Source organism: Eschrichtius robustus, chromosome X (genome assembly GCF_028021215.1).
Source record: "Eschrichtius robustus isolate mEscRob2 chromosome X, mEscRob2.pri, whole genome shotgun sequence".
Taxonomy (NCBI): Eukaryota; Metazoa; Chordata; class Mammalia; order Artiodactyla; family Eschrichtiidae; genus Eschrichtius; species Eschrichtius robustus.
In genome coordinates, this window is record NC_090845.1 from 2,496,578 (window position 1) to 2,524,187 (window position 27,610).

Sequence of the window (27,610 nt, forward strand, 5' to 3'; positions counted from 1 at the left end):
GGTCTGGCAGCCCCTAAATGGTGCATTTTATTTCCTGGCGATTCTATGTTACTACTTCTTCCCGTCCCTTTTGTAACCGAGCAGGACCCCATGGGGCCTTTCCAGGACAGACCACTGCCCCTCCCCCCATGGCCTCCACCTTCCTCTTGGCTGGAAAAAAAGTTTAGCCAAAGAAAAAATTTAATCAGGGAAATGAGAAAATACAGAAACAAAGGAAAATAGTTAAACAAGAGAAAATAATAATAGCTGAGCCATTAAACACAGTCAACGACCTTTAGTTCCTCCTCAAGGGCTGTAGATCGTATTCTGAGCCATATCCTTTGAGCTGTTTTGCAGACCCTGAAATCCCCACCAGGTGGAAGAAGTTAACTGCATGCTGCCCACAAGCATGTAGACCCCAAATCGTTTGGAATCAGATGGTTGATGATGTGGGCTCCCGATTACCTCACCAGCAGCCAATCAGAAGAACGCCCACGAGCTGATCATACACCCACAATCCCTCTCCCCAGCACGTAACACTTTCTTCTTTCCCCTGTATAATCTCCGAGCAAAACTTGGGGGGTTGGGAGTTGGTTCTTTGGGACATGAATCCACCTTCTCCCCAGTATTGATGGCTTCCTCAATAAAGCTATCTTTCTTTTCACCCAACACTTGTCTCTCAGTATTGATTCTTTTTTTAAAATAATTTAATTTTTTAAATTGGAGTATGGTTAATTTACAATGTTGTGTTAGTTTCAGGTGTACAGCAAAGTGAGTCAGTTATACATATACATAGATCCACCCTTTTTAAGATTCTTTTCCCATATAGGTTATGACAGAGTATGGAGTAGAGTTCCCTGTGCTATACAGCAGGTCTTTATTAGTTATCTATTTTATATATAGTCGTGTGTATACGTCGATCCCAATCTCCCAATTTATCCCTCCACCCCCTTTCCCCCCTGGTAACCGTAAGATTGTTTTCTGTGTCTGTGACTCTATTTCTGTTTCGTACATAAGTTCATTCGTACCAATTTAGTACTGTATTCCTGAGCGGCGAGAAGCTGAACCTGAGTTCGGTAACACTTTCTCCTTAGAGCTGGTGAAACGATTCAGCCCCACACAAGCAGACAGCTTGACATCAGGCCATTTTATTTTGACCCCAAGGACGATCTCCAGGGAGCAGGGACCTCGTTTTCCCGGGCGGGCGGCTATCATGGGTCAGCCTCCCGATCGCACCAGCAGAGGGGGAACCGACCACAGCAGGGCTGGAGCCACGGCTTCCAGATGTTGTTCGGCATGTCCAGCTGCAGTGGAACCGGGCTGAGCGTCCGGCGATGGTCCTCCACGGCCTTTGTGATCCTCTCCATCACCTGATGGAACGAGGACTCCGTGTCTGGCGTGAGGGCGTGAGCCTCGGAAGGGTCTCTCGAGAGGTCAAACAGCAGCGGTGGGTCATGACGGGCTACTTCGTCCCCAGAGCATGGGCAGACCCCTCTCCCGTAGCAGGCACTGGCTCCGTCTGGGTGGAACATCGGGGTCACGTAGTGGACTTTCCACACGGCCCCTCCTGGAGGAAGGACAAGAATTGGGGAGGGTTGGCATGGAGAAACAGGACACGTTGCTGGAGAGCTGGGTGATTCACAAGTGCCAGGGGCTGGAAGCAGCCCAAGTGTCCCTCAAGTGATGGATGGACACACAGCATGGGGTCCATCCACACAGTGGAATATTATGCAGCCACGAAAAGGAGTGAAGCTCTGACACAGGCTACAGCGCGGATGGACCTTAAACACACGATGCTCAGTGAGAGAAGCCAGACGCAGAAGGACACACAGTGTGTGATCCGTTTATAGGAAACGTCCAGAACAGGCAAATCCACAGACACAGAAAGTGGGTTCATGGTTACCAGGGGCTGGGGGCGGGGGGAGGGGGAGTGATTATTTAATGGGTTTGGAGTTTCATTTTGGAGGTGATGAAAATGTTATAGAGCTAGATGACGGTGAGGTTTGCACCCACTGTGAATGTGCTAAATGTCACTCAAGTTTTACATTCGAAAAGGGTGAATTTTATGGTTATGTGAATGTTATGGACTGAATGTTTGTGTGTCCTCCCCCTCTTCAACCCCAGATTCATTGTGGAAGCCTTGAGCTCCAACGTGATGGGATTAAGAGATAGAGCCTTGGGAGGTGATTAGGGTTAGATGAGGTTGTGAAGGTGGGGCCACCAGGATGGGATTCGTGTTCTTATAAGAAGAGGGAGAGGCCAGAGCTCTCTCTTCCCAACATGAGGACACAGGGAGAAGGTGGCCGAATCTGACCCAAAAGAGAGTCCTCCCTAGAACCAGACCGTGCTGGCACCTTGATCTCATACTTCCAGCCTCTAGAACTGTGAGAAATAAGTGTGCGTTATTTTAAGCTCCCTGGTCTGTGGTATTTTGTTCTGGCATCCCGAGCTAAGATGGTGAATGACAGCGCCACAGAGCTGTTTACGAAAAAGAATGAATTACTTGTCTGGTCAGTGGTTTCCTAAGTGAATTCTCTGAGGTTTAACAGGGCAGTAGCTGTTCTCAATGATGTTTTTCCCGAGCTTCTCTCTAGCTGTGAAGGTTCCACCAAGAAAAGGAGAGAAGGATGCAAGGAGGGAAGGAAGGAGGGAAGGAGGGAAGGAAGGAAGGAGTGAAGGAAGGAAGGAAGGAGGGAAGGAAGAAAGGAAAGAAGGAAGGAAGGAAGGAGGGAAGGAAGGGAAGGAAGGAGGGGAGGAAGGAAGGAAGGAAGGAGGGAAGGAAGGAAGGAGGGAAGGGAAGGAAGGAGGGGAGGAAGGAAGGAAGGAGGGAAGGAAGGAAGGAAGAAAAGAAGGGAGGGAGAGAGCAGCACGCATCTGTAACAGACATCCTCCAGCGTCTGAGAAGACTTACTAACTAGAGGTCAGCTGGCACCAGACCTAGCTCAGCCTCAGGAAGCGATTTTGACCAAATGGAAGGAGACACTGAGGCTGTCCTCACACCAGCATTGCCCCCCGGCCGTGGGTCAGACCCAGAACCGCACAGCCTGAGCCCTGCGGCTTCCTGCTGCTTGGGGAAGGAGGCCCCCCACTCTCCCTCTGGCATCCCCGGCATCCTCGCAGGGCAGCAAGTCTGGGGAAGCCACACGTGCAACCAGAGGGCAGTGAGCGGGACTCTGGTGGCCGTGCCTCTTCCAGGACCAGGCGGGAGGGTTCCCTTGGATCCTGGAGCAGGACCAGGGACCAGGGAGGGAGGCGGGGCAGGGCTGGGGCTGCTCCTGGGACCTGGGCAGGAGAGGAGGATGAGGCCAGGGATCCCCGTGCAGCCAGCAAGTGTGGGCAACCAAGACCTGTGCTCAGACGGGCGTCCCGTTCCCTTTGTCCCAACAGCCACCAGATTTCCCTGCCCGAGCCCTGGTTCCCAGGCTGGCACCACTGTGGTTTGGTGTTTTTATGGGACCACGATTAAAATCTCTGGCTTCTGTTCCCTTCTAAGCATTTATGGTGACCTGTTGTCTTTTTTTTTTTTTTTGATATTTATTTATTTCTTTGGCTGCGCTGGGTCTTAGCTGTGGCATGTGGGATCTAGTTCCCTGACCAGGGATGGAACTCCGGGCCCCCTGCATTGGGAGCGTGGAGCCTTAACCAAAGGACCCCCAGGGAAGCCCTGCGACCTGTTGTCTTAACAAGTGTCAGTTCTGTCACCTGTGAACTGGGGACAGGAATTGTCATCTGCAGGGGTTTTCAGGGTAAAATGAGTTCATTGGCATCGTGCGGACACTCATTCAATGTCCGTGATTGTTTTCATTGTTCAGCAAATGAGTACAGAGAGAAGACAGAGTCCTAGGGAGGGGACTCAGGCCAGAGTGGTAAATAGTCACCAGAAATGAGAAAATTGCCAAGAGTGCCGAATGCCTGGAAGAAAATACAAGCGGTCCAGGTGATGGAAGGTGGACGCGGAGGTTTGTGTGTGTGCAAGGTGCAGGGTGGGGTAATAGTGGAGGCGGGACGTGAAGGTCAAGAACGGAGGATGGTCAGCCTTCTGAGGATGTTCTCGATGGCAGGGACGGGTTGTGCAAAGGCCCTGAGGCAGTAACTGCAGGTTCTAGAATCACAGGGCATGGTTCTGCTGGAGCTTGGTGACTGGGGGCTCCTAGGGTCAGAGCTCTTGTTCCAGAGAAGGGGAGGGGCTGGCTCACGTCACAGGGAGGAATCGGTATGGTGGGTGGTCCTGGAAAGGTTTTCATGGAGGGCTAAGTGGACAATGGGAGTGGGATGAAGAGTGGACCTGGGGAGGCCGGTGAGGGGGCCGTCGAAGAGACACGGCAAGTAGGAACAGGGGACTTCCCTGGCGGTCCAGTGGTTAGGGCTCCACGCTCCCAGTTCAGGGGGCACGGGTTCGATCCCTGGTTGGGGAACTAAGATCCCACATGGCATGTGGCACGGCCGAAAAACAAAAAGTTAAAAAAAAAAAGAAAGTAGGAACACACTCTCTATCTACCTTGAAAAAAAATTGAGATATTTGCCCAATAACTGAGAGAAGAGAGGTTCAGAAATGGGGCAGCCACTGGGTAAAGGAAAAGAGGACGGACGTTGATCCCAGGTATCGGTGCCACTCACCGCAGTGCTTGAAGGTTGGGCTGTGGAACTGAAGGAAAGTTTTAAAAGACGCTTAAAAAGGGAAATCTATAACATGCGACTTGGAAAATTCAAAAGCGTAGCAATAGAAATCATCCCTAAGCATAAATTCTGGTAGACTGAACTGTGCAATTGAATGAAAGTTTGTTTAAAAATTGTAAAAGGGGAAATCTATAGTATGTAAGTTTGAAAAAGCAAAAATGTAGCAATAAAAACTATCCGTAAGCATAAATAGTTGTAGATTGTGCTAGGTAATTGTATGAAAGTTTGTTTTTTTTTTGCCACGCCCCTTGGTATGCAGGATCTGAGTTCCCCAATCAGGGATTGAACCCGTCCCCCTCTGCAGTGGAAGCACGGAGTCTTAACCCCTGGACTTCCAGGGAAGTCCCTGAACGAAAGTTTTTTTTTTTAATCTTAAAAGAGGAAATCTATGATATGTAATTCTTAAAAACCCAAAAATGTAGCAATAAAAATCATCCCAGATGATGATACTACTGAAAAGGATGGATAGGAAAAGGAGGGAGATTTTTAAAAAATCTATTGGTAACTTCCTCAAATAAGGGGGATTCCAAAAGGTATTCTTTTATTCTTGTTTCAGACAACTGGACATGTCCAGAGAATGGTTTTGAGGCATAAAGAAAAAAGAGTGAGTTGAATTGCAAGAGGTCTATCGGCCTTCCCAAACCCTGGAAGAAAACCAAGTCCTTAAGGCAAATCCACAAAAAAGGGAGAAAATGTCAGGGCAAGGCAGAATAATAGAGAGGGAAACAGAAATGAAGAAAAGAGAAGAAACTCAAATAGCTGAAAGTCTGTTATCACAGACCAAGGTAGAGGCAGAACTCAAGCGGTTAGAAAATTTAAAAATACAGTTGTTTAGTAAATCCAAGAGCTGGATTTAAAAAAATTCATAGAAACAGAAAACCTCAAGCAACTCCAGTCAGACCATGATGGAGAATCTAGCTATAAATATGGAAGCAATTAAAATACAATGAAATGACTTGGTAAGGGAATAAAGTGCTTGGTAAAACGAATAGTTTTTAAATAAGAAGTGCAGAGACATAACATGCCTCAGTTTGGGAAAATTTGATATTGTAAAGATACCACTTTCCCCCCCAAAATCATTTATATGTTGAAGACAATGGCCATTGATATTCCTGTGGGATTAAAAAAAAATACTTGCAAATGATTTTACAATTCTTTTGAAAGGACCGTTGGGCCAAAACAGCCCAGAAAAGTTTGAGATGCAAAAATTATTCACTAAACATGTCACTGCTTGTTTTACAAAGTTATCATTAATATAACAGATATGAGATGGTGTCATGAAGTTAAGACACATGGAAAGCAAATGTAGATTAAGAGGACAGACTGGAAAGGTTAGAATCAGGTTGGAACACCTGTGTGTGTACGTGTGTGTGTGTGTGTGTGTGTGTGTGATGATAAAAGTTGCACCTCATCTCATGGGGCTGGGGGACAGGAAAGCCATAGCCATAGCCTAAACCATAGAATTCCCTTCCGATCACCACAGGATGATCGACTGCTAAAGGACGTTGCCGGCGTCAGAAGAAAAATACCGCCAAGAAGGAAATAAAGGAGCTCGTGTGGAAATGCAAGCCATAAAGAAGCAGAAAATGAGAACGCCTCAAGACGTGACTTCTTCATGCAGGCTACTCACTGTTCCACTGGTGCCACCGGGCTGCATGCAGGAAGCTCTCGCAGTAATGCATCAGGAACTCGTGGCCCGAGTGCTGGGCTGTCCCCAGCAGCAAGGGCAGCAGGTCCCGGCCGTCAATCACCCTACAGGCAGGAACACAGGGACTCAGGGCGGGGCTGCTGGAAGTGGGGCGTGAGCCTTAACAAGCCCAGGGCAGCCCTGGGGCAGTCAGCATACCATCCGCCTGCACACAGCACCTTTGGCTAAAAGATCTTGGAGGGTCCAGCTTGCTCGGCTGAAGTAATGGTCCACCCAGCCTTATTCTGAAGGCACAAATAGGTGAACAAAATGGAAACACCTGCTTGGTTTTATACTGATTTGAGCTTTAAGTCGTTATAGAATATGCGGTATTCTTCAACAAGACCTGGAATCATTTCATAAATATATATAATAAAAGAAATATATATGCATATATAGTGTACATATATACATTATTATATAAAAATATATATACATTATATACACAATATATATCATTATACACAAATATACATATATACAATATATATGCAATATATAATATATATACACAATATATGTATTATATATTTAATATATACACTATATATTATATATACTGTATATACAATATATATACATATACACATACCATATACATATACCATAGATATGTGATATATATACCCACCGTATATACATAAAATATATGCATACCGCACAGACACACCATATATATAGCACATATATATAGACACTATGTATATACACAATATATATCATTTCCAAACATGTGTATTCATATACACATACACACATATGTTTACATATGTGTGTGTATAAATATATATAAATGTATATATAAATAAAACCAAGCAACAATATATAGCTGAATTTTATCTTCTAGCAAAACACATTTGTGATATACATGATGGACAAATTTTTATTTTTAAAACAAATGAGATATTATAAATTAATATTAAAAATCAGCAGCCAATTAGGAGAAAAGAAAATCAACCAGAGACATGATATTCAATGTAAGAAAAGAGAAAACAGGAGAATGTAAACTATAGGTCTGTAATATTCAACATCTCTGCTGATAAAGCAATGGAAATGAAAACACACATATATATGTATATGTGCATACACACATACTGTATGTGTCGTTTATATATACAATAAATAAATTACATGTATAAATTAAATTGATTTTAGTTCTATTATTTTAAAAATAGATACTCTCACATACGGCCAGTAGCAATTCCTAGGGAACAATTTGACAAAATGTATCAAGAGATTTAGTAAATGCCCATACACTTTGACCCAGGAATTCAACTTCCAGGGATTTTTACTAAGAAGATAATTATGACAGGCAGTAAAATGACAAAGCCAGATTTTTTTTCAAAAAAGAACAGGGCTAATGTCCACCTGTAAGAGGTTAGTTGAAAGAATACTGTAAAGCCATTAAAATTTTTGTCCATGCATAAAGTGTCTAAACATATATAGATATGTACATATATATCTATAGATATATACTGACATATTTTATACAAATATATAAAAAATATATATAAAATATATCTAAATATATATAGTATATAGGTATCATATAACTTAATTATGTATTCATCTATACGTTGTCAAGTTTATGAAATAATTTTATTTTCTTTCTATTCCTCCCAAATTTTCTATAATTTCTAAAGGAAGAAAAACTGGAATCGGGCTTCCCTGGTGGTGCAGTGGTTAAGAATCTGCCTGCCAATGCAGGGGACACGGGTTCGAGCCCTGGTCCGGGAAGATCCCACATGCCGCGGAGCAACTAAGCCCACAAGCCACGACTACTGAGCTCGCGAGCCACAACTGCTGAGCCCACGTGCCTAGGGCCCGTGCTCCGCAACAAGAGAATCCACCGCAATGAGAAGCCTGCGCACCATGAAGGAGAGTAGCCCCCGCTTGCCACAACTAGAGAAAGCCCGCGTGCAGCAACGAAGACCCAACACAGCCAAAAATAAATAAATAAAATAATAAATAAATAAGAAAAACTGGGATCATGAAAAGTTCCTACTACGCTACATCAAAAGGAATCACTTGTGATGAATCGTTAGTAAATTCATTGATGCATTTCAGTGACAATCATCCTTAAAATCAAATGGCTCCACTTAAGACTGAGGAGAAGAGAAGGACATTGTGTGCATAAAATGAAGCAGACGTTGGATCCCAGCAGAGAATGATGAGCGTTTTTCCAGATACTGATCTCACGGATGTTTTATGCCAAACAAAAGTGACAGTGATGTTTGACATACATGTTGGCTCTACACAAAACGCAACTGCCTTCTTTGGGCTGCTCTGTACCTGTCATGGGGCACCTGGCCACCCCCCAGCTGGACCACAGTGGGGAAGACATCCATCAGGCTGGTGGGCTCGTGGATCACGCGGCCGGCGGGCAGCACCCCGGGCCACCGGAGTATCCCCGGGACCCGGATCCCACCTTCCCAGCCGCCCATGCCTTTGCCACCTGTGTTCAAACATGAACAGGAAAGAATGTGATTGAAAATCCAAAGTGGTTGCTTACCCGGGTGGTTTAACCTTTCCATTTGTTTTAAATCTCTCTTTCTCTCCCTCCCTCTTTAATTACATGATGACATTTCATTCCTCCCTGGCAGAGCATAGATTTTGTTTTATTTATTAATCTGGGTGTTGGTTTTCCACCACACGGGGGTCAGGACATGGATATCTTTGGGGACATTATTCTGTTGACCACAACAATCATTTGGGTTCCTTTGGTTTTTGTGACTTTGCTTTGTAAACTCCCATTCCAGAGAAAGGGTTGGGAATTACTGGGAAGAGATAAAGACAGTACTCATGGATCTGGGAATGTCTCACCCTTACCTTTATATATCCCATTCCAGCCACCATATTGATTGTTTCCAAACTGAGCCTCTAAGGATCCCCCGTGATCCGACGTAAAATAAACGAGGGTACTATTGGTCAAACCTTCCGTGTCCAAAGTATCAAGGATCTGCCCTGCAAAGAATAGATGCGTTTGTGCCAGTCAAAATAGAAGAAACTCTTAAACCAAATTTTGGAACGCTTCATTAAAATGAGTCTTTAGTATTAAAGCATAATGGGAGTAAGCAGTAATATAATTGTGTTATTCTAAGCATCCTTGATCTAAGATTGATAAATGTCTTTGTGTGTGCCCAATCCTGTTTCCAAAAAGTTTCAGGAAAGCTACAAGTGTACATGCTGCATAGGACAACGTCGTGAACCCTTAAAAGTGAGGCAAAAGAAGATTACAGAGAAAAAAGGATAGGGAGCAGGATAGGCTAGGAAGGCCGCTGATAAAGGCATTTGTACATGGATGAAGAATAGTTTTCAGTGGCAGTTCTAAGTTTCTTAGAGTCACATAAAAAATATCTGCACCCCCATGTTCATAGCAGCAGTATTCACAATAGCCAAGACATGGAAGCAACCCAAGTGTCCATCGATGGATGAATGAATAAAGAAAATGTGGTGTAGACATTCAACGGACTATTATCCAGCCTTGAGAAAGAAGGAAATCCTACCATTTGCAGCAACATGCGTGGACCCTGAGGGCATTATGCTCAGTGCAATATGTCAGACAGAGAAAGACAAATGCTGTGTGATCTCACTTATATGTGAGATCCAAAAAGCCACACCTACAGAAAGAGAAAACAGATTGGTGGCTACTGCAGGTGAGGGTGAGGGGTGGGAAAAAATGGGTGAAGGTGGTTGGTTAAAAGTTACAGATTTAAAAAAACGAGTGTGTTTCTTTGGTGTTTGGGTGTTGCTTTTTTATACAGTCTGACCAAGTCTGCATTTTTTTTTTTTTTTTGGCCATGCTGCGGCTTGTGGGATCTTAGCTCTCCGACCAGGGATTGAACCTGGCCCCCCTGAAGTGGAAGCATGGAGTCCTAACCAGTGGACCGCCAGGGAAGTCTCTATATGGTTAGTTTTAAATCAACCATATTGCTTCTTTTTGTTTGTTTGAGTTTTGCTTTTAATTTTTTTTTCTCTTTGTTCCGTCTGTACTTTGGCCATTTCTTCCTCTTTAGTTGCTTTCTTTTGGACAAGGATTTTAAAATTTGTATCCCTATTGATTTTCCTCCCCCTTCATTAATAGATTTTGGCTTTTACAACAGTTTTAGGTTTATAGATTAGCTGAACAATGTTATAGTTGATAAGTCAATATTGATACACTGTTATTAACTAAAGTCTATAGTTTACATTAGGGTTCACTCTTTGTGTTGTGCATTCTGTGGGTTTTGATAAACGTGCAATGTCTTGTGTCCAGCATTATAGTGTCAGACAGAAGAGTTTCCCTGCCCTAATAATCTGAGCTCCACCAACCTACATTCTAAATGATTTTTGTTAAAAAAAATGTGTCATTCAGTTGCTTGACTGAGTTTTAAATTGGGACAGAGAGAAAGGGGAGACACTGAAAAGATTCTTCATGGACAATAGGCACATGAAAAGATGCTCAACATCGCTAATTACTAGAGAAATGCAAATCAAAACTACAATGAGGTATCATCTCACAGCAGTCAGAATGGCCATCGTCAAAAAAATCTACAAACAATAAATGCTGGAGAGGGTGTGGAGAAAAGGGAACCATCCTACACTGTTGGTGGGAATATAAATTGGTGCAGCCACTATGGAGAACAGGATGGAGGTTCCTCAAAAAACTAAAAATAGAGTTACCATATGACCCAGCAATCCCACTACTGGGCATATACCCAGACAGAACTATAATTCAAAAAGATACATGCACCTCCGTGTTCACAGCAGCACTATTCACAATAGCCAGGACATGGAAGCAACCTAAGTGTCCATCGAGAGAGGAATGGATAAAGAAGATGTGGTACATATATACAATGGAATATTACTCAGCCATAAAAAAGCATGAAATAATGCCATTTGCAGCAACATGGATGGACCTAGAGATTATCATAGTAAGTGAAGTGAGTAAGAAGAAAGACAAATATCATATATGTGGAATCTAAAAAGAAAATGATACAAATGAACCTATTTACAAAACAGAAAAAGAGTCACAGATGTAGAAAACAGACTTATGGTTACCAAGGGTTGGGGGGAAGGCAGGGCAAGGGATCAACTGGGAGATTGGGATTGACATATACACACTACTATACATAAAATAGATAACTAATAAGGACCTACTGTGTAGCACAGGGAACTCTACTCAATACTCTGTAATGGCCTACATGGGAAAAGAATCTAAAAAAGAGGGGATATATGTAGATGTATAACTGATTCCCTGTGCTGTATAGCAGAAACTAACACAACATTATGAATCAACTACGTTCCAATAAAAATTTAAAAAAAAAGAAAAGATTCTCTAAATGTATCTCATGAAGAGTTCCTTATCTTGATGAACTTACGGGGTCTTAACCCTGTACTGTAAATTTTCAGTCTTTATCATTCCATACTTATTCGATTACATACATCTGTACATTTATTCATTTACAATATTTTTTCCCAAATTGTGGTGCTGGAAATTCCATTTTAAACACTCAATGTTTGACATCACCTAAAATAGCCTATATTTTCCAGTCATTCTTAATCTTTTCTACCCAAAGATGAGTGAATTTGTCTTGAAGGGAATGGGGCCGGGCCCTCCGGGGAAGAGATTTGACATGAGTAATTGCACAACTGTCTTCCAATTTTTCTCATTTTCCCCAACAGTTGACCGAAATCATACTTTTTACTCCAAGATGATGTTGTGAAAAGATTCTTTAAGGTACATTTTCTCTAAAATCTCTGAGGGTGATTACTCTGCAGCTCATCACCGTGGAAACCCAGGGGTACCGAGCCCTTGTCGGAGAATCAGCCAAGTGGCTGCATCCACACCCACACAGGCATTCAAGCACTGACTCAGTCAGGAAATGTTCACCTTTTCGCACCTGGCACTGTTCTAAACCCAGGGGATGCAGTGGGAGAAGAAGGCAAGGCCGTCCCAACCCACAGGCATTGTACATTCTCCTGGGGGGAGAAGAGAAAATCAACCCATCCAAGAAAGAGAAATAAAACACAAGAGTGAGGAGGACCCTCGACATTCAAAGGATGCCTCTCCTATCAGTAACCGTAAGCAGTCTGGTCTTCTCATGCTTTACATCCTTCCCTCCTGCAGTTTCTGGACGAGGAACCATCACTTCCTCACCTGGAACAGGTACCTACCCACCATCCAATCCATCTCTTCTATGTTGTCCCCGTACAGCCCATGGGGACTTCTCCCTCGGAAGTTCTCGGTAGTGATAAGGGGGGTGTGCACATGTAGAAAGGACACGAAGAGGAGGAAAGGTCCTTGCTTGTTTCTGAAAGTACATACAATGTGATGGGAGTTATTTTTCGGTCAACCTGAGATTGAGCTCCTACAGCTGCTAAATACAAACCTCCATTGTCACGTCCTTACTCAGATACATGACTTTGCTGCTCTACCCACCAGAAGCAAATGCGTAGATCTGTTCCACGGCACCACGTTCCTGTGTCTGAGAATCTTCAGTGTGATGACTTTCTTCCTTCTAAAGTCTATTGAAAAGTCCACACTAATGTTTTATTTTTTGGCCATGCTGCGGCATGTGGGATCTCAGCTTCCCGACCAGGGATCGAACCCGTGCCCCCTGCAGTGGGAGCTCAGAGTCCTAACCACTGGACCCCCAGGGAATTCCCTCCACACCGATTTTATACGTCTTTTTCTTCCTGATTATCGTTTTCCAACTCTATGGACTTCGGATGACTGAAAGTAAAATAGAATACCGGGATGCCATCTGGTCTGACTTTTATTTTATTGTTATTTCAGTATATTTTTCTATTTCAAACTTAGCTGAAAGAATAAGTGATTTGCACATTCAGTTTTCTTTACAACTGCTCTTATGCAATGAAGTTTAGGATGTGGAATAGTCATGAAAAAACACACTTTCAAAATGATGTATATGGGGTTATTAATCTCAAGTTGATTCTCCCCAATCTAGACAATTCTTTGTCTTCCCCTGTCTTCACCTGATCTTTATGGTCTAATCTATACCCTTAAAGGACAGAAGCAAAGGTGAAGCTCTTAGACTTAATTAGGACACATCAGGTTAGCTTGTTTTAATTTGAAAGCAAAGTATTCCCTTCAGACCTGACCCATATTTGGCAATTCCATCAAGAACTCTCTAAGAATGTTCCAGAACATGATCACCACCCAAGTAAGCTGGGGTTCCATGGAGTCACCCACTTTACTGGAACCCCTTTGGGGAGCACGAAGTGGCCTCTGTTTGGTGTAGCTTTTCATTGGGTCCCTCCTGGTCTGGCCTGGTAAGTCTCTTTGTCACTGTCACTCGCATTTACATCCAGGCTGAAGTTAGCCACAGGACCATTTGGTCCTGATGACAGAGCTTTAAAAATACTTAGAATTTATTGCAAAACCTACAGATGATTCAGTTTCATATGTTCATTAGAAACCACCCCTGTGGTAACCAGGGGTGCTCAAAGAATTGGACTGGCTCTTTTTTTTTTTTTTTTTTTTTTTTTTAGCCATGCCACATGGCTTGCGGACCAGGGATAGAACCCGTGCCCCCTGCAATGGGAGCTCAGAGTCCTAACCACTGGACCCCCAGGGAATTCCCTGGTCTGGCTCTAAAATAAGAGGGAACAGCAACAAATTTCAGCTGACTGGTCAGTTGTTTCAATGGATCCAGTTGAGTTCCAGGGAACACCATTTATGCCCCATTTTACCAAAAAATGTCTTTCTGAGCTGGGACCATTTCACCACGCCAGTACCCATTAGAGAAGAAGCAGATTCCGAATTCATTTTCCTCCTGAAGCCACCTTTGACACTCACCTTTGGACAAAGGATGAGACCTCCTTGAGCATAAGAGCCGTCGTCCTTTGAAGGCACATGGGTTGCTCGGTGATGCAGTGGTTTCGCATCAGAAAGCAGTCCGCGTGAACGATCAGGGCACCCACGAAATAGGAGGTCGTGAAGAACACGAGGGCCACGATGGCTGAGCAGATGACCAGCGTCCAGGAGCCCGCTACCAGGCGGGTGAGTTTCCCGACGGCGAGCGTAAAGGCGGCCAACGCCATGACATGAGAGCAGACGTTGAGTTTACGCTCCAAGCCTGCGCGCTTTTCAGACATTTCCCAGGGCTCACAGTCTCCCATCATGGAAAACGGCATTCCGTAGAAATGGTCAAAGCCATGGCTGAGCGGGTGGTGGCAGTAATCATCGGAGGATTCACAGTTGAGACCCAGATGCCATTTTCCTGAAAGGCAAGAAGTATGCACACGTGACAATGGTCCGATCATCCCTGGGGGAGTAGGTATGGTGTGCTTGCCAAGTTCTAGGCTCTCTGCTGGGTGGTGGGATGAGGTGGGGATGTAGAGGAGGTGGGGGCAGTGTTTGCTGTTGTTTGTACCACAGCCCGGCCAGGTCACTTCAAGGGGATGAGGACCTTGTGGCCGCATCCCTCCCGTCTCTGCCTCAATGGTCTCACTATCTCCTCTTTGTAGTCAGATATGTGTCTGTCTCCCTCTTGAAAGGACCCTTGTCCTTGTATATAAGGAAACCTGGATAATCCAGGATCATCTCCTCATCTCAAGATCCTTCACTTAATCACATCTGCAAAGACCCTTTTTTCCTATGTAAGGTTATATTTGCAGGTTCCAGCATTTAGGACCTGCTATCTTTGGTGACCCTTATTCAGTCGACTCCACCTGACTTTGCGACTGTCTACAGGAGAGCAATAATCAAGGCACACAGTGGTCACACTGCTCTAGAAAACTCCATCTGATGTGACCAGCATGAGCGAAAGATTTCCTGACTTTAGAATTCTCCGTCCCTTTGCTAATTCGTTATAATCATAGTCAGGGTGGTGGTGGGTGACAGGTTTTGCAGACCCCACCTGTCGTGTTCAATCAGTGGAAGGTGATTAGCTTCCGTGCTGTCACTGCTGCAGTGTTGATACGCTCTGTGTACCTTCTCAGCAGCCCAATGGGGTCCGTCATCCGGAAAACCTCATGTGATTTCCCGAGCAATATCCACGAATCTATTGGATTCTATATTCAAAGAGCTAAAGAGTTAGCTTTGCTCTTTCTGATCAACAAAGGAGACTGTTAGCAAAATTTATTACTGTTAACACGATAATGATCATGACTCCTTGGGCCCCTTTCAAGAAACTGCCGTCCCTAATTTTAATTCATTCTACACATGACGTAAGTGGTTTGTTGACGTATAGAAAGATAAGCTTGCTCCTTATGGAAGCAGAGAGGAAGGTTCTAAGCTGTGTAGTCACATTTCTAGGCAGGAAATGGGGAAAAACAGCATTATGAAAATTTTTGGTAATCTGGTAGAATTAGAAAAAGAATGCTAATGTTTTGAAAGATCATGAATGGATTTATTTTTGCTTTTATCATGACTTGGTATGATCAGATACCTCAGGAAAGGATTGCTCATAAAACTCTTCATTGTACTGAGTAAAAAGTCAGAACTGACATATAGTTAAAATCTTTCTACACCTGATTATCGTTTAAAATATCTGTGAGTTGCCTGATTCTTATCGTTTGTCATCTAGTTTAGAATTCCATGTGGGTTGCAGTGGGGAGCTTGGAACTGCATTTTGCATTCTGTGGAGAACTTGTTACTGTCACACCTGTGATGCCACCAAAGCTGTCTTGTAGATGATTTGCAGTTGTATTTTTATTTTTAATTTTTACTTTATATTGGAGTACAGTTGATTAACTATGTGGTGTTAGTTTCAGGTGTACAGCAAAGTGACTCCGTTATACATATACATGTATCTCTTCTCTTTCAAATTCTTCTCCCATTTAGGTTGTCACATAACATTGAGCAGAGTTCCCTGTGCTCTACAGTAGGTCCTTGTTGGTTGTCTATTTTAAATACAGCAGTGTGTATATGTCAATCCCAACCTCCCAATCTATCCCTCCACCCCAAAACTTCTAATTTTTTAACTCATGGTGCCTCAGAAAATTGTATGAAATGCCAAATATGTCATTAAGCTGATATTTCTTGAGCATCTGCTTTGCACGAAGCAATGTGGGTAGTAACATGATTCCAGCATGCGTGGGCTTTCTGTCCAGTGAGAAATCCCACTGTGTCCCAACTATTTCATTTCCAAACTTCTCACTTGACTATAAACTCCCTATAAAAGTAATGTGCTCCAGGGAGATCAGCTCAGTGCTTTGTGACCACCTAGAGGGGTGGGATAGGGAGGGTGGGAGGGAGACACAAGAGGGAGGACATATGGGGATACATGTATATGCATAGCTGATTCACTTTGTTATACAGCAGAAACTAACACACCCTTGTAAAGCAATTATACTCTAATAAAGATGTTAAAAAAAAAGTAATGTGCTTAATACTTAGAAAATGTCCATACCTATAAGTCCAGTGGCATAGCCTTTATCTTTCAATATTTTTGCAAAAGTTGTTTCATTTGGCGGAAGTCCTCCAGATACGCCCGTCCACTGAAGAACACGATAACCGTTACTGGACACCATACCTTTGATCAATCATTTTCAAGGAAATGTTACAATCAGACATCGATTTGTATCCTCATTATTATCACTTTAACTTAGAACATTTGGTGGAAATCTCCATTATTCAAAATTCAGTTGAAAATTTACTTCCAACTTGGGTTGGCCTCATGGGTTTTATTTTTGTCAGCAAAGGAAATGATTCATTAATTGAAAATGTTAGTGAGAAGACTTACGGTCCTGCTATGTGAAGGTTATAAACCGAAAGAGAATTAAATGAAAAGGAAAACAGAATTAAAAATGATTTTATGATTTCACTAAACTCTTGATGGAATCCAGTGCTTCTCAAACTGGTCTGCACATTGGAATCATGGGAGGGGTTTCTAAAATATCCTGACACCTGGTTATCATATCACCACAGAGATTGTGATATTAGTTGGTCTGGGGTGGAATTTGGAATGGTTAAAAGGTCCCCCCACAAATGATTCTAATGTGCTGAAAAGGTAGGGAACCACGGATATAATTCATCCTGACCCTGATAGATTCAGGACCTCTACCCAATCATTTAAAAATGTAGGTTCAATATTTTTATAAAGCTCTGCAGTGTACAGTTGAGAACCAAAGATTCAGAAGATGCTGTTTGCCTCCTAGACCTTTTTGATGACTGCAGCTCAGTCTGATCAGAGAGGATCCACTTGGTTCAAAGAGCGAATGAAGTTCTCAGTGATCATGCTATGGGAATGTGGAGAATTCTGAGATTTTCCAAAACCTCAAGAATGCGTCTGGTTCAATGAAGGCTAGTGAAAACCAAATAGTTCTTGGTCAGGACAAAGAAAGTTGGGGTGTTTCAGCTTATGTTGTCCAGGATTTATTCTTCCCTGAGCAGGTTCCAGGGAACTATATATAGGAGGGTCTCTGTGGGTCACTTTGATGGGTCAACTTGACCAGGCTATGGTCCCCAGTCATGCAAACACTAGGCCATGGGTCTAGGTGTTGCTGTGAAAGTCTTTTGTAGATTTGGTTAACATCTGCAATCAATCGGCTTCAACTAAAGGAGGTGACCCCCGTGCAGGTGGGTGGCCTCACCCAATCCGTTGGAGGTCTCCAGGACAAAAGCTGAGGTTTCCAGACACAGAAGGGATTCTGCTTCAAGACTGCAACACCAGATCCCGCCTGCGTCTCCAGCCTAATGTCCTGCCCTGAGGATTCTGGACTTGCCAACCACACAGTCACACTAGCCAGTTCCTTAAAATAAATCTCTTTACAGAGTAAGAGACAGAGATGGTAGATCCTAAATAAATAGCTGATAGATTGATAGATCAATGATAGATAGATGATAGATGGATAGATAGATAGGTAGATAGATGATAGATAGATGATAGATAGATGATAGATGGATACATAGATAGACAGATGATAGATGATAGATGGATGGATAGATGATAGATGGATAGATAGATAGATGATAGATAGATGATCGACTGATAGATAGATGATAGATAGATACATAGATAGGTAGATAGATAGATAGATAGACAGGTCCTGTTGGTTCTATTTCTCTGGAGAACTCTGACTGATACAGGGTCTGAAGTCTGTCCCTACTCCCAGGAGTCAGCCTCAGGGTCAAAGGGCAGAAGGACATCATACAGACTTTCAAACTTTTAGTCTACTTTCTACCCAAATCCCCAGGGAGATAGAAGATTGGGAGGAAAAAACAGAACAAAGCCAAAACAGACAAACAAAAAACCAAAAAAACCCACAAAACCCCTCTGAAAAACAAATTAAAAAACCCCAAAACCCCAAAACCAAAAAACCAAAAAACCCCAAACCCCCCAAAAACAAACAAACGAAAACAAAAAAGCCAGAAAAACAAAAACAAAGAAACAAAAGGAAACAAACCAAAAACCCCCCAAAAAACAAAACTGAAACCAAAACCCAAACCAAAAACCAACCAAACAAAAACCCCAGAACTTTATAACAAAAGATCTGCATGACTTTTAACGCAAAAGAGGATGATTTTGGAGCCCCTGTGGTGGAATGGGAGAAATATTCTGTCGACGTATTTCCCTCTTTAAAATCATTCCGAGGTCTCAGATCTTTTTCTTGGGGCCACAGAGAGCAACAGAAATTCCTTTTCCACGGGGCCAGCAGAGATTTGAAAACAATCTTCGAAGACCCCTATCCCTTCTTCTTCAGATTAAACATATTTGGTTACTTAAACTTTTGCACAACCAGAGTCATGATATTGCCTGTTAGGTCCCTTAATATCCCTCGGGGTAGATTATTATGTATGTTATACTAGGGGTTGAAAAGCTATGCCCCCTGGGGCAAATGCTGCCTACCACCTGTTTGCCTAACCCCTGTAGGTGGAGAATGGTTTTGTACGTTTTATTTAATGGTTGGGGAAAAAATAAGAAGTAGTATGTTTCATAGCATATGAAACTATATGCGATTTAAATATCAGTGCTCATAAGTAAAGTTTTATCAGAACACAGCCATGCTCATTTATGTATGTAAGGTCTAGAGATGCTTTCAAGCTACGACAGAAGAGTTGTGTAGTTGTATCACAGGCTATATGGCCCACAAAGATGAAAGTATTTAATATCTTGCCCTTTAGAGAAAAAGTTCGCCAACGTCTGCCTTATACGGTTATTCACATCACAGGAGACAGTCAAATGCACCAGGTTCTACCGGTGTCACCTCATTATCTATAGCTCTTACTGACTCCAATCTGATGGTCAAAAATATGGGGGACTTAGAGCACTCTCTTCCCACTGTGCTGGAGAATCCACACATGATTAGTCAAAAAAAGCATGGTCCTGTCCACTGTGTGGTTAGACAGGAGGAAGGACAAACCTGATCGGAGAGGGTATCTGCCTGTTAGGAAAGCAGCTCTGCTTGGTGTGCACACGGAAGCAGCAGCAATGTGCTGCGTGAGCATCAAGCCATCCGCGGCAAGGCCATCAATGTTCGGAGTCCTACAGACGGAAACATTAACTGCTTTATTCCTCAGCAAACAAAGACACAGGCTTTTCCCATAAACATAGTGACATCCTACTTAACAGAAAACCTGCCGGTCACCAATGAACACATGCATGCGTTCTTAGGAATGACCAAAAGACAACGGCTTTGCAGAGCCGTGGATGGACCTAGAGACTGTAATACAGAGTGAAGTCAGACAGGGAAAAACAAATACCGTATAATATCTTTTCTATGTGGAATCTAGAAAAATGGTACAGATGAACTTCTTCTTTGCAAAGCAGAAATAGAGACACAGACGTTGAGAACGAACGTATGGATACTGGGCGGGGGGAAGGGGGGGTGGGATGAATTGGGAGAATGGGATGGACATAGACACACTACTATATATAAAATAGGTAACTAATGAGAACTACTGTATCGCACAGGGAACTCTACTCAATGCTCTGTGGTGACCTAAATGGGAAGGAAACCTGAAAAAGAGTGGCTGTAGGTATACCTATGACTGATTCACTCTGTTATACAGCAGAAACTAACACAACATTGTAAAGCAACTATAGTCCAATAACAATTAATAATTTTAAAAAAGGCAGTGGAAAAACTTCAAATGTCTTCTGAAACGTCGAAGAAATATCCACTGCATTATTATCTACCAAGTTTCCACAATATACTACTGGTGCTGAGACAGATACGATAAAAGATCCAGAATCGAGACTCCACAGTGACTTCTCACTTAGGACTCACAGTCTTTTTTTTTTTTCACTTTTTATTTTATATTAGCGTGGAGTTGATGAGCCATGTTGCGTTAGTTTCAGGGGTACAGCTCGGTGACTCAGCTCTCCACAGACATGTTTCTATGCTGCTTCTTTTCCCATTTAGGTCATTACAGAGTATTGAGCGGAGCCCCCTGCGCTCTACGGTAGGTCCTTGTTGGTTACGCGTTTTAAGCACAGCTGTGTGGGCACGCTAATCCTAGCTGGACGATTTGACTCCACGACAACACACTGTCAGTGGTACGTGAGGGTGGGATTCAGATGCAGCTTCAGGGTAGGGCCTGTGCTGGTACTCAAGGACAAGGAGAAAGGGACCACGCTGATGGGGTGGGTTTATCTTACGATAGGTGAACTAGCAATGGGAGATGTGCATGTCATATCTCGGGGTGAGGAGGGCAGGGACTTATCTGAAGCAGAGATTTTGATCCGGGAGCATTGAAATCATGTGTGAGTGGGTGGATTTGGCTTGATGGATGGAGGTTGGAGAGTGAGGTAAACCTGATATTGGTCTTTGGCTTACAGGCAAGAGCAAGGATTTAAAACCCATTGTCCACCAGAGGCTGTGCTGATGGAGATCATACTTAACAGTGAAACGATTATTCATACACAGGATGCATTTGAGCTGGGGTTAGTGCAGGTGTGGGAAGAAGGCAGGATCAAGGGCGTTCAAAGAAATGATGTGTGTACAATTCTGTTATAGTTGGAATTGCACAGACCAAGGGTCAGATGCAATATCAGTGGCCTCTGCACCGGGGTGTCAGATGAGCAATTCTCTGGTCCTTGCCTTATGGTGTTGTTGCCATAGCAGCCGACATCTCCAATGCCGAGATCGTCTGCCATCAGAAGAAGGATATTTGGACGGGAACCAGATAGACTGCTGCAAGCTGAGAGCTTCAAATCCAGAAGCACACCGACTGTCAGAGCCAGCCAGCTCCTGAAAAACAAGCTGCCCAACAAGGCTTCATGCTGCTTTCCATCTTATTTACACTACTTCTGTAAGTGGGAAGTTGGGGTCACTATTTTAGGGGACTTTGATATTATCATCCCATTTCAGAAGAGTTTGAATACACCTCTTAGGCATTTGATTTTTTTCTCTCTCTTTCTTTTTTTTTTTTTAAGTTAAAAACAACTCATTCTTTTATGGATGCCACCCTGGGCACGCAAATAAATAGCAGGACAATGGGGTTCCAATCCCCAGCAGCAGCATGAAATAAAGATGGAAATCTGAATCTGGTGGAATTTGCGTCCTGGGCTTCCCGGAAAACCAGACACCTGCCCCATGGCAAGGCTTGATGCACGGCTGGATTGGGAAGAGCGAGATGGAATTCCTTCCGTAGCTGCCGGGGAGTACCTCCCAGGAAAGGGTGCACGGCACATGTATATTAATCGTGAACCCTCAGGAGGGCAGTGATCAGTTACTAATCGAGAAAGATCCGTTTACTCTCAATGCATTCTGAGAAAGCGACATGAAGTAACACAGAGGCAGAAATAGAAGACGAACGCTTGCCCATAATCCTATCTTACCAAGAGTGTTCCAGGTGTAACATGTCCTCTCTTTCCTTGTATTTCCTGTAAGAAATAAAGAGGTTTATATTAACACAGGCAGCAGAAAATGAACTAATGCAGTAAGTAAAATAGTAAGTCTGTAACGAGAAGGGAAACTTTGATTCTCTCTGAGGCTATCAGTAACATCTTAACTACTAAAAACTCATAAAGGAATGAGTGTTCTTCCCTACTAAAAAAGTTTTACAAATGCTGAACGCTGTCTTTAGAATGTAGAACACGGACTTTGTTAGCTCTAGCTTAAGTCAGAGTGTGATTGGTTTGTAGGCATTCTGTCAGAACAGAAAGGTATCTCCCTGTAGGTGAAAGTTCCCGAGGTGTTCCAGATCCAGGCGTGGCTGCCAGAAACCATGCTTGGTCCAGATGGATCTTGAATCCCATACATGGAGCAAGTAAGCAAAGCCACGTTTCCGCTGAAGGTTCTGGAATTCTGGGGCCTCACCAAGGTCGTGGCTCACGGCTCTTACTTGCACAAGCTCTGGACAAAGTGGATGGTCCACTCCAGTGGAACGTGTTTCAGCTTGAGGAAGCCATGAACGCCCTCGAGAGAGGCCCTTGGGTGAAATGGAGCCAGTGTGCAAACGACGTATCTGGCAGCAGAATACAGGAGGTAGGCTGTGGGCAGAGCTGGAGTGGCTCTGTCCTGGTTGGAATTCTGCTCCAGCCTGACGAGGTAAAACCAGCTGGTTTGGGGTGTCTGCCTTTGCGTTTGAGTCCTGATGTGACTTAAAAAAAAAAAAGAATGTAGGGAATTCCCTGGTGGTCCAGTGGTTTGGACTCCACACTTTCACTGCCGGGGCCGGGGTTCAATCCCTGGTCGGGGAACTAAGATCCTGCAAGCCTCAAGGCGCGGCCAAAAAAAAAAAAGAATGTAGAACATGTGTTTATCAAGAGCTGATGGTAAATATTTTGGGCTTTTCTGCCCAGATGGTCTTGTCGCTACTACTTCACTCTGCCGTCATAGCATGGAAATGGCCACGGACAATACAGATGACTGGCCCTTGTCGTCCTGCAATTAAACTTGATTTCCAAAAACAGGCAGAGTTTGCCAAACAGACCAGAGATTCCTGATGCCCGATATAGAAGGCAGGAGTATAAAGGAAAATGCAAAATTAAGTGATAAAATATTGATATGAAATGACTTCCAATTCATATTTAAAAATTTTTTTGATTGTGGTAAACACACATAACAAAATTTCCCATCTTAAGCATTTTTAAGTGTACAGGTCATTGGCATGAAGCACATTCACATCATTATACAGCCATCCCCACCATCTATCTTTAGAACTTGTTCATCTTCCCAAACGGAAACTCTGCCCACATTAAACACTCTCTCCCCATCCCACTCCCCAGCCCCTGGAGACCATCATCCTACTTTCTGTCTCTATGAATCTGATGAATCTAGAGAGCTCATGTAAGTGGAATCACACAGGATTTGTCCTTTTGTGTCTGGCTTATTTCACTTAGTGAATGTCCTCAAGGATCACCCACGTTGTAGCCGGTGTCAGGATTCCCTGACATGGCTAAATAATATTCCATTGTGTGGATGGACCACATTCTCTGTTTATCCAATATATTTTAAATGAAAAAATCAAAAATGAAAAAGAGTCAAGAGAGAGTGTGTGGTATGCTGCTGTCTGTACAAAACAATAATAGGAAAGGGGAAGAACACGTATATTTGCTTGTCTACAAAGCCATCTGGTGACAACAGCTGCTTTCTGCAGAAAACTGGCAATCCTGTCCCTTGATGCATGAGAATCAGACCTTGTGCTAACTTTCTAGCTCTGTTTCCCTGGAAACCCAATAAAGGTAGAATGTCGATGGGTGACTGGGCAACATTATGTGTCGTAAAAATGCTGGTCCCTGGCAGCCTGTTTGTGGCCATGAGGAAGCCAACTTGGGGCTCCTGGGGGTCAGTGGCCCTTGACCTGGCATGGCTTTTGCAGTGACCCAGAAGCTCTGCTCATGAGTTGTTTGAAGAGAAGTTGGCTTGCGTGGTGGGTGAGCTTCCGAGCTGGGGACATCCAGCCTTTCGGAGTTTCACCCTCTCCATCTAAGCTGTCCCCTGGGAAGGTGCAGACTAGCTGCTGGCTGGCTGTGTGTGCAGTGGCGTGGACCACTGCATGGAGGGCCTTCTCCAAGGAGAAGTGCCCCAGTGTGCTTCCACCCTTCTCCTTCTGAGCTAGCCTGATGTTTCCCGGTTCTTCATGTTCTCTGGACATTAGCCCTTGCCCACAAGACAGCAGTGGTTCCTTCCAAGCTCCCTTGCAACTCAGGTGCTTTCTCACACCTCCCCAAGCTGCGTCCTCCTCAGCGCAAGGACAGGGCAGTGCACCTGTGGTCAGCCAGATGACCATTGCATGCAACTGGGACAGGGCTTGGGCAGCAAGAAACCCCACAGACAGGTTTCTTTGGATGGCTCTCTGGGGTCACTGCCTCTGTAGCAGGGAAGTTTTCAGTTGGGATAAAGCCTGAGGGTTCCCATCACGCCTGGTGAGACCTACCGTGGCTGTGCAAGGTCTAGAACCAAGGCACAGGCTGTTTATTTGCCTTATACATTTCGAGGAAGGATTTTAGTGAGGTGTGAGCTACCTGGCACGGTGCCTCTTTTTTGCTTCTGGTAGCTGGTGTACAGGTGGGTGACCTGTTGCACGGTGATTGTGTCTGTTTGCTTTCTGTATCATCCAAAGCCCAGAGTTAGCTTTAGGGTTCGTTCTTGGTGTTGTACATCCCATGCGTGGACAAGGTACAATGCCATGTACCCCACCCCCGCCCATTAGAGTATCATATAGAGTGGTTTCACTGCCCTAAAAATCTTCTGTGCTTTGCCTATTCACCCCTCTTCCCATCTTAACCCCTGGCAACCACTGATCCTTTTACCGCCTCCATAATTTTACCTTTTCCAGAATGTCATGGAGTTGGACTCATACAATATGTATGTCATGGATGAAACTACTCTACTCTCTGATGGAAGGAGAGAGCATTGGGGACTTTGCCTACTAGACCTGCTTTAACACGTGGACACTTCGGATGGCATATCTCAAATTGAGCAGAGGAGGAAACCTGGAAATGCTTTCTTTTCACACCATTGGCATTCGCCCTACCCTTTCGTTCGTTCCATTTTGCAATTTTTGGCTACAAATCTTTACCTCTCAGGAGGTCTATATGAACATTTTTATTTATATGTATTTATACACGAAATAATATACATTTATGTATATGTATATATAGATACATGTATACATAAAATATATAATGCACAATAACCATATATAAAAATATGAAAATATATAATATAGTATAAAGTAGATATGATTGTTTTCTTTACATCTATTTTAATCTTTTTTTTTTTCCCCCAGAAAAAACATACTATTGGCTTCTTCTGACTTTTTCTGGAGAATGTGACTGGTTATATTTGCTTTCCTGGTGGGTTAGAGTTGAGCGTATATACGCCACTTGAGCATGGTGGACATGTCATACGAGGTTTAGTTTTATCAAATCTTTGGTTTACCTCTTAAGTGATAGGCTTTCTATATTTAGCTACACACAAGGGGCACAGTCCACTGTTCCAATGAACACAGCATCTTATCCCTTAGAACACTGCATGCTTTTCTTCATGTTGGATCCCTGCTACCAGAGAAAACTTTCCATAAGAAAGAGACAAAGAAAGAGCAGAGGGTAGGGTGGTGGTCCGCAGGGGGTGGGAGGGTGGGAGAAATGGGAGGATGTTTAAGGATGGAAACTTGCAACATGTAGGTGAATACATTCTGGAGAGCTAACCCGCCCCACAGCAATTACACTCAACACTGCTGTAATGCAATTACACTCAACACTGCTGTAATGTTAAGTGTCAAAGTTGCTAAGAGACTAGATCTCAATTGTTCTCAACACAAAAAAGCAATGGCAACTATGGGAGGTGATAGCAGTGTTAGCTAACGCTATTGTCGCAATCATATTGCAACATAGAAATGTATCAAACTGACCCTTTGTACGCTGCAAACTCTCACAATGTTATCTGCTAATTATATCTCAGTAAGCACAAGGGGATCAACTGCATGCTTTGTGACGACCTAGAGGGGTGCGGTAGGGAAGGTGGGAGGGAGATGCAAGAGGGAGGAGACATGGGGATATATGCATACGTATAGCTGATTCACTTTGTATTATTGGCTTCTTCTGCAACTAACACAACAATGTAAAGCAATTATACTCCGATAAAGATTTGAAGAAAAAAAAAAAAAAAGAATACTTACCAAAAAAAAAAAAGTCAAACACTTTGACCATTTAAAAAAAAATGATACAGAAAAAGAGAAAGAAAGCCCTTCAATGAAGTATTACCCATACTGTAGCCTTTGATGCTCTTCCAGGGGAGAAAGAATTACAACCCCTGGTTCCCCGCTGTTCTCCAGACCCCAGGCAGCATGTCTCATTTCTCCACTACACTTGGGCCCTGTTCCCAAACCCGGCTCAGTTTCTAATCTTAGCGTCGCTTCAACGTCCAGTACACACGCTCCAGAATCACCTAGCATCTCGTGTAGTTACATGCACTCTCTTTCTGAACTTAATTCTGCATTCCTTGTAGAGATCACCCAAGGCAAAAATCTGACATGGATATCTTTGCTTTCCATTTTTAAGAAAGTTGCCTCTAAAATACGGCCAGATGCTGCAGTGTGCCCTGCAGCCGCGTGTACTTAGTGGGGCTGCCAAAGGGTCGCTGGCCGGGCTGGAGCGGCCGCGCTGGCATCTCAAGAAAAGCCGGTTACCTGGAGGGCTGTCTCTGGGCCAGGCCAGCTGCAGGTCAGGGAGCGGCTGCTTCTCCGGGGGACCAGTCTTCTGGGTCCTCTTGCCAGGAGACACGATCTCAGCTCTGAGTCAAGGACTTCTCTCCGGTCCACGCATGTGCCGGCTGTTTCACTCTTCAAAGCAACAAGGATCGTACCGAAACCAAGTTAGGTTGTCCAGAACAGGGGCCGGGAAGTCCCTGGCATCTGCTGTCCGTGCCTTTCGGGTTTCTACAGAAGACCTTCTGTTCTCATTTACAAACTGTAACGCCTGCAGAGGGATCTCTGACAACTCTTGCTGGAAACAGGGAGTCTTTCATTCACAAGTAGGTTGAAACCCGCCTGCTCAGATGGGGCATTTGCTGGCTGTGTCTCAAAGCAGGAAAGCAGTTGCCTTGAAAATCCCTCTGGAACAGTCCTGAAATGTCATGTTTCTGCCCCCTCTGGCATCCGCCTCCAAAATAAAAAGAAGACAGAAAATAGCTCTGACTAAGCTGTAACTACCTCTAGATGCAAATGATGTGTAATTACCTGATAACATGACTCTGTGTGTAAACTCCTTTTTGGCTGCATGCCAATCTTTTTTCTTTTCTATTCGCTAATGTAAACATTTTTCTATATGTTCTCAGAAGATATGTTTCAGTTGACATCTTATGTAAGAATGATTCTTCTCAAAGACTTTTTCAAATAAGAGGAACTTTCTGCCCACTTCTAGGTGC

The 27,610-nt window shown here is 43.7% G+C and overlaps 1 protein-coding gene across 1 annotated transcript; it reads right to left on the reverse strand.

Moving 5' to 3' along the window:
* Positions 1 to 1,105: 1,105 nt before the first annotated feature.
* Positions 1,106 to 27,330, reverse strand: ARSL (arylsulfatase L). Its single transcript, XM_068534128.1, has 11 exons — positions 26,874 to 27,330; positions 22,075 to 22,119; positions 21,335 to 21,496; positions 19,655 to 19,776; positions 16,702 to 16,824; positions 14,145 to 14,568; positions 12,500 to 12,636; positions 9,173 to 9,307; positions 8,636 to 8,798; positions 6,287 to 6,408; positions 1,106 to 1,546 (listed from the first exon to the last, which is right to left on the reverse strand). The coding sequence occupies exons 2-11, from the start codon at positions 22,095 to 22,097 to the stop codon at positions 1,191 to 1,193; spliced, it is 1,767 nt and encodes a 588-aa protein (XP_068390229.1). The 5' UTR covers positions 22,098 to 22,119; positions 26,874 to 27,330; the 3' UTR covers positions 1,106 to 1,190.
* Positions 27,331 to 27,610: the final 280 nt, after the last annotated feature.